The 5810-nt window shown below is 49.6% G+C and overlaps 1 protein-coding gene across 1 annotated transcript; it reads right to left on the reverse strand.

Annotated features, from left to right (window-relative positions):
• Positions 1 to 2769: 2769 nt before the first annotated feature.
• On the reverse strand, positions 2770 to 5199 carry LOC148184105 (uncharacterized). The gene has a single exon (XM_088056780.1). It carries the CDS (start codon positions 5197 to 5199, stop codon positions 3229 to 3231), a length of 1971 nt encoding a protein of 656 aa, XP_087912906.1. The 3' UTR covers positions 2770 to 3228.
• Between the last annotated feature and the right edge of the window lie 611 nt (positions 5200 to 5810).

Here is a 5810-nt window from a genome sequence, read left to right on the forward strand (position 1 = left end):
CTATTTCATGTCTGCATGGTTTAATGTACAGACAATGGCAGTAACCTTTTACCCAATGATCAGGTCTCCCTGAGGTACACATCGTGTTGTTCCATCTCTCTGCATTATCCACCATGTACAACCTGGTCCTTGAGCAAAGACAGCCCCACGAATGGGTTTGTCTGTGCTCGAGGTAGAATTGACCCAAACTGTCTTCCCTAGCAGACCTCTGACATGTACCACTGGGACTTTGTCTCCGTCTACTACATGTAAAGACTCAGACTGGGCAGGACCTGCTCGGTTGGTAGAACCTCTGGTGTTGACTAACCAGGTGGCCTTTGCTAGATGTTGCTCCCAGTTTTTAAAAGATCCTCCACCCAGTGCCTTTAAGGTAGTTTTTAACAGTCCATTGTACCTCTCCACTTTCCCGGCTGCTGGTGCATGGTAGGGGATATGGTACACCCACTCAATGCCATGTTCTCTAGCCCAGCTGTTTATAAGGTTATTCTTGAAATGAGTCCCATTGTCTGACTCAATCCTCTCAGGGGTGCCATGCCTCCAAAGGACCTGCTTTTCAAGTCCCAGGATGGTGTTCCGGGCAGTGGCATGAGGCACAGGGTAGGTTTCCAACCATCCTGTGGTGGCTTCTACCATTGTGAGCACGTAGTGCTTGCCTTGGCGGGTTTGGGGCAGTGTGATGTAGTCGATCTGCCAGGCCTCCCCATACTTGTATCTGGACCACCGCCCACCGTACCAGAGGGGCTTCAACCGCTTGGCCTGCTTGATCACAGCACATGTCTCACAGTCATGGATAACCTGAGAAATGCTGTCCATGGTTAAATCCACCCCTCGGTCTCATGCCCACTTATAGGTGGCATCTCTACCCTGATGACCTGAGCCGTCATGAGCCCATCGGGCTAGGAACGACTCTCCCTTATGTTCCCAATCCAAATCTATTTTTGACACTTGTATCTTTGCAGCCTGATCTACCTGCTTATTATTTTGGTGTTCCTCATTAGCTCTACTCTTGGGGACATGGGCATCTACGTGGCGGACTTCGACTGGTAGTCTCCCTACCCTGGTAGCAATATCTTTCCACTCTTTAGCAGCCCAAATTGGTTTTCCTCTACGCTGCCAATTAGCCTCTTTCCACCTCTCCAACCATCCCCACAGAGCATTGGCCACCATCCATGAATCCGTGTAGAGGTAGAGCTTTGGCCACCTCTCTCTTTCAGCAATGTCCAGGGCCAGTTGAACAGCTTTGAGTTCAGCCAGTTGGCTTGATCCACCTTCTCCTTCAGTGGCCTCTGCGACCTGTTGTGTGGGGCTCCATACGGCTGCTTTCCACTTCCGGTTCATCCCTACGATGCGACAGGAACCATCAGTGAAAAGAGCGTAGCGTGTTTCTTCTGCGGGCAGCTGGTTATATGGTGGAGCTTCTTCAGCCCTTGTCACTTCCTCTTGTTCTTCATCTGTGAGACCAAAATTTTCACCTTCAGGCCAGTTTGTAATTATCTCCAAAATCCCAGGGTGATTCAGTTTACCAATACGGGCGCACTGCATGATGAGGGCAATCCACTTGCTCCATGTGGCACTGGTTGCATGATGGGTGGAAGGAACCTTTCCCTTGAACATCCATCCTAGCACTGGCAGTCGGGGTGCTAGGAGGAGTTGTGCTTCAGTGCCAATCACTTCAGAGGCAGCTTGGACTCCTTCATAGGCTGCTAAAATTTCTTTTTCTGTTGGGGTGTAGTGGGCTTCGGACCCTCTGTAGCTTCTACTCCAAAATCCTAATGGTCGGCCTCGAGTCTCCCCAGGCACTTTCTGCCAGAGGCTCCAGGACAAGCCATTGTTCCCGGCTGCAGAGTAGAGCACGTTCTTCACATCTGGTCCTGTTCTGACTGGGCCAAGGGCTACTGCATGGGCGATCTCCTGTTTGATCTGAGCAAATTCTTGCTGCTGCTCAGGGCCCCAATGGAAATTATTCTTCTTCCGAGTGACCAGGTAAAGAGGACTCACAATCTGACTGTATTCAGGAATATGCATTCTCCAAAACCCTATGGCACCTAAGAAAGATTGTGTTTCCTTCTTATTGGTTGGTGGAGACATTGCAGAGATTTTGTTGATGACATCAGTAGGAATCTGACACCGTCCATCTTGCCACTTTACCCCCAGGAACTGGATCTCACGAGCTGGTCCCTTAACTTTGCTCTTCTTGATGGCAAAACCAGCTTCCAGGAGGATCTGGATGATTTCCTTTCCTTTCTCAAACACTTCTGCTGCTGTGTTCCCCCACACAATGATGTCATCTATGTACTGTAGATGTTCTGGAGCCTCACCCTTTTCCAGGGCAGCCTGGATCAGTCCATGGCAGATGGTGGGGCTGTGCTTCCACCCCTGGGGCAGTCGGTTCCAGGTGTACTGCACTCCCCTCCACGTGAAGGCAAACTGAGGCCTGCATTCTGCTGCCAGGGGAATGGAGAAAAATGCATTAGCAATGTCAATAGTGGCGTACCACTTCGCTGCCTTGGACTCCAGCTCGTACTGGAGCTCCAGCATGTCTGGCACGGCAGCGCTCAGCGGTGGAGTCACTTCATTCAATGCACGACAGTCCACAGTCAATCTCCATTCTCCTTCAGATTTACGCACAGGCCAGATGGGGCTGTTGAAGGGTGAGTGGGTTTTGCTGACCACCCCTTGGCTCTCCAGCTCTCTGATCATCTTGTGGATGGGGATCACAGCATCTCGAGTTGTTCTATATTGTCGGCGATGCACCGTCGAGGTGGCAATTGGTACTTGTTGTTCTTTCACCTTCAGAAGTCCTACTGTAGATGGATTCTCGGACAGTCCAGGCAAGGTGTTCAGTTGCTGGACACCCTCTGTCTCCACAGCTGCTATCCCAAATGCCCACCTGAATCCTTTTGGGTCTTTGAAATACCCACTTCGGAGGTAATCTATGCCCAAAATGCATGGGGCCTCTGGGCCTGTCACAATGGGGTGTTTCTTCCACTCATTTCCCGTCAGGCTCACGTCTGCTTCCACCAAGGTAAAATCCTGTGATCCCCCTGTCACGCCAGCAATAGAAACAGATTCTGCCCCTACATGTCTTGATGGGATTAGCGTGCACTGTGCACCAGTGTCAACCAAGGCCTCATATCTTTGTGGTTCTGATGTGCCAGGCCAACGAATCCACACAGTCCAAAAAACACGATTTTCCCTAGCCTCTACCTGGCTAGAGGCAGGGCCCCTCTAAGCCTGGTTATCCTTCTTTCCTTTGGTATATGTCTTGGATGTTCCTTCAAGGGGATCGGACATGTCATCATCATCATACCTGGCAGTTTGGCTACGGGCAACTGGAGCTGCTTCCCTTTTGGTGGAACTTCCTTTGTGACTCTTCTCCTCCTTCAATTCACGCACCCGTTGTGCCAGAGCTGCAGTAGATTTCCCATCCCATCTCCTCATGTTCTCTCCGCAATCACGCAGGAAGAACCACAGCTCAGCTCGTGGGGTATACCTTCTCTCCCGATCGGGGGAACGTCTGCGTTGAGTGCCAGGACCTCTGATCTGTACTGCTGAGATTTGGAGAAGGTCCTCTTTAATCTCATCTCTAAGTTTCTTGTGATTCTCCTCTATCTTATCCTCTAATTTCTGCAGACGTGTTTCCACAGCTGCAATTCTTGCATGTGTGGGGCCATGCACGGCATCTGCGTATGCTCGAAGCTTCTTCGCCATATCCAGCACGGTCTCCTCCCTTTCATCCCGTTTCATCATTGCTAAAGCAGATGCATATTCTTGTGGCCCAAGTCGTACCAATTTTCGCCACATCACGGATGTACATGGCACCAAGTCTGGATTCTTAGTTGGTATGTCATCTGAAAAAACACTCTCTGCCACTGCCATTTCTCTCAGGCGTTGGATCCCTTGTTCGATGGTTTTCCACTGCGTTTGCTGCATGTAGAGATCATCTACACACAGATATCTTTGGGCTACACTTTCAAGGACCCGTGCCCAGAGACTGCGAGGGTTAGCTCCCCTCATCATCCCCTGGTCGATAACCGGATCATGTGACAGGGATCCCAGATGCCTCGCTTCAGTGCCATCCAGAACTGTAGCTTCACCTGCGGCGTCCCACAGACGGACTAACCAACTAATTATAGATTCATCAGGTCGTCGAGTGTAGTCCTTCCTCAGGCCACGAAGATCTTTCAGGGAAAAGGACTCAATATTAGCTTCTGATCTTGTTCCAGTTGCTTTGACTCTTGGTTTTGTGTCAGGAGGCGTTGAGGGTCCTTCTTCTGCATCATCATCATCATCATCCACTGGTCGATCGGTTTTATCTGTGCACTTTCCACTTCTTGTGCTAGTAGCAACAGCCATTGGTTGAGGCTTGCTGTCTGGTTTAGCTACCAGCTTTGTAACTGGGAGGTTGGCTGCAGCCTGAGTAATTGGGGTAACTGTTGATTTACCTCCCTGTCCCCTTCCTTCTGTTTGCTGCCCTACAGTATCTAGCAATGTACGGTACGCATATGCCAGGGCCCAGCTTACTGCAATGATCTTTTTTTCTTTGGAATTATCCTGACACTTCTCTTTCAGATATTTCCCCACCTCAGCTGGATTCAGAATTTGTTCATGTGGAAAGTCCCAAACTACAGGGTCAGAAAATTCCTTCAGGATTTGGCCCATATCCTCCCATTCTCCACCCCACTCAGGACTTTCCATGCTTGGTTCAGGGGTTTCATCAGTCCCTCTAGAAATCTCAGCCCTCATTCTAGAGAGGCTGGAGACTGTATAGAGGAAACTTACCAGATTAAATGCCAGAAAGATGGTCTCTTTAACATTCAGGGGAAACTGAACACTCGCCAATAGTGATGTAACCGATTCAGAGGAGAAGAAGGAAAGGAAAGGTTGAAAAGCCTCATTCCCTGCTCCTCCTCTAACAAACTGGGTGCATAACCATACCCATGAATCCTTTATATTTGGAACAGACTGCAGCACCTGAATAAACTTCTTGGAAATCATAATCACTAGGCCCAGCCCAATAGCTATTCTAATCAGTGCCCCTCTACTGTAAAAGCTATGTGTTAGGGACAATACTGGGGCTAGTTGTGGATAAGAAAATAAACCAAGGGACCATAAAGGTATTAAAACCTCAAAAAAACCTAGTGACCAGAAACACATGAAGGCCTGCACCCCAAAAGACATTATTAATTCAAGCAGCATGGCTGGATGGCTAGGGACTGCTTTATCTTATCCCAATACAAAGTAATTGCCACTTCAGTACAATTAGTACAGGGTTTTTCCACTCTCTCGTGCCCCACGTTGGGCGCCAATGAATGTATTTGTCCTGGTTTAGGGCAAAATTTGGGAGAAAACCTCCAGTGGGGCTCCCCCTGGGAAGCAAACCCACGTGGCCCTTTTTCTCCCACCCCCCAACCGGTTCGGGAAGAGATTTCTCTGAGAGAAGTGGAAAAAACCTGTTTATTTCACAGGCACAGCACTACCCAGCACAAAAATGAACGATATCAAATTACAAAACCTCTCGCCGTTCAGAAGAGATGACAAACTTCAGAGGGTCTCTTTCCTGTGGGTGTTCGCTCTGTTATCAGTCCCTCTGGCGCTGGAAAATGCCGCTGCCCAGGCTGGGCTCCCGGTAGTCCACGGGTGCAAGCTCCCGGTGCTCCCCTGAGTCCCCAGTCCAGAGCAGGTTCGATTCGTTTCAAAAAAGGGAAAGAAAACAGTCCAGGAAGACCTCTCTGCTCCGGCTAGTTGGAAAGCCAAGGCGATCTGTGTCTTGTTGTCTGTCTGTGCTGTAGTCAAAACTCCCGATGCGG

Source organism: Pseudopodoces humilis, chromosome 6, assembly GCF_049639895.1.
Source record: "Pseudopodoces humilis isolate 2021_Gansu_Grassland_sample_001 chromosome 6, ASM4963989v1, whole genome shotgun sequence".
Classification (NCBI taxonomy): domain Eukaryota; kingdom Metazoa; phylum Chordata; class Aves; order Passeriformes; family Paridae; genus Pseudopodoces; species Pseudopodoces humilis.

Coding starts and splice junctions, on each gene's coding strand:
- LOC148184105 (XM_088056780.1), bottom strand. CDS start 5,199: ATGCTGCTTGAATTAATAATGTCTTTTGGGGTGCAGGCCTTCATGTGT.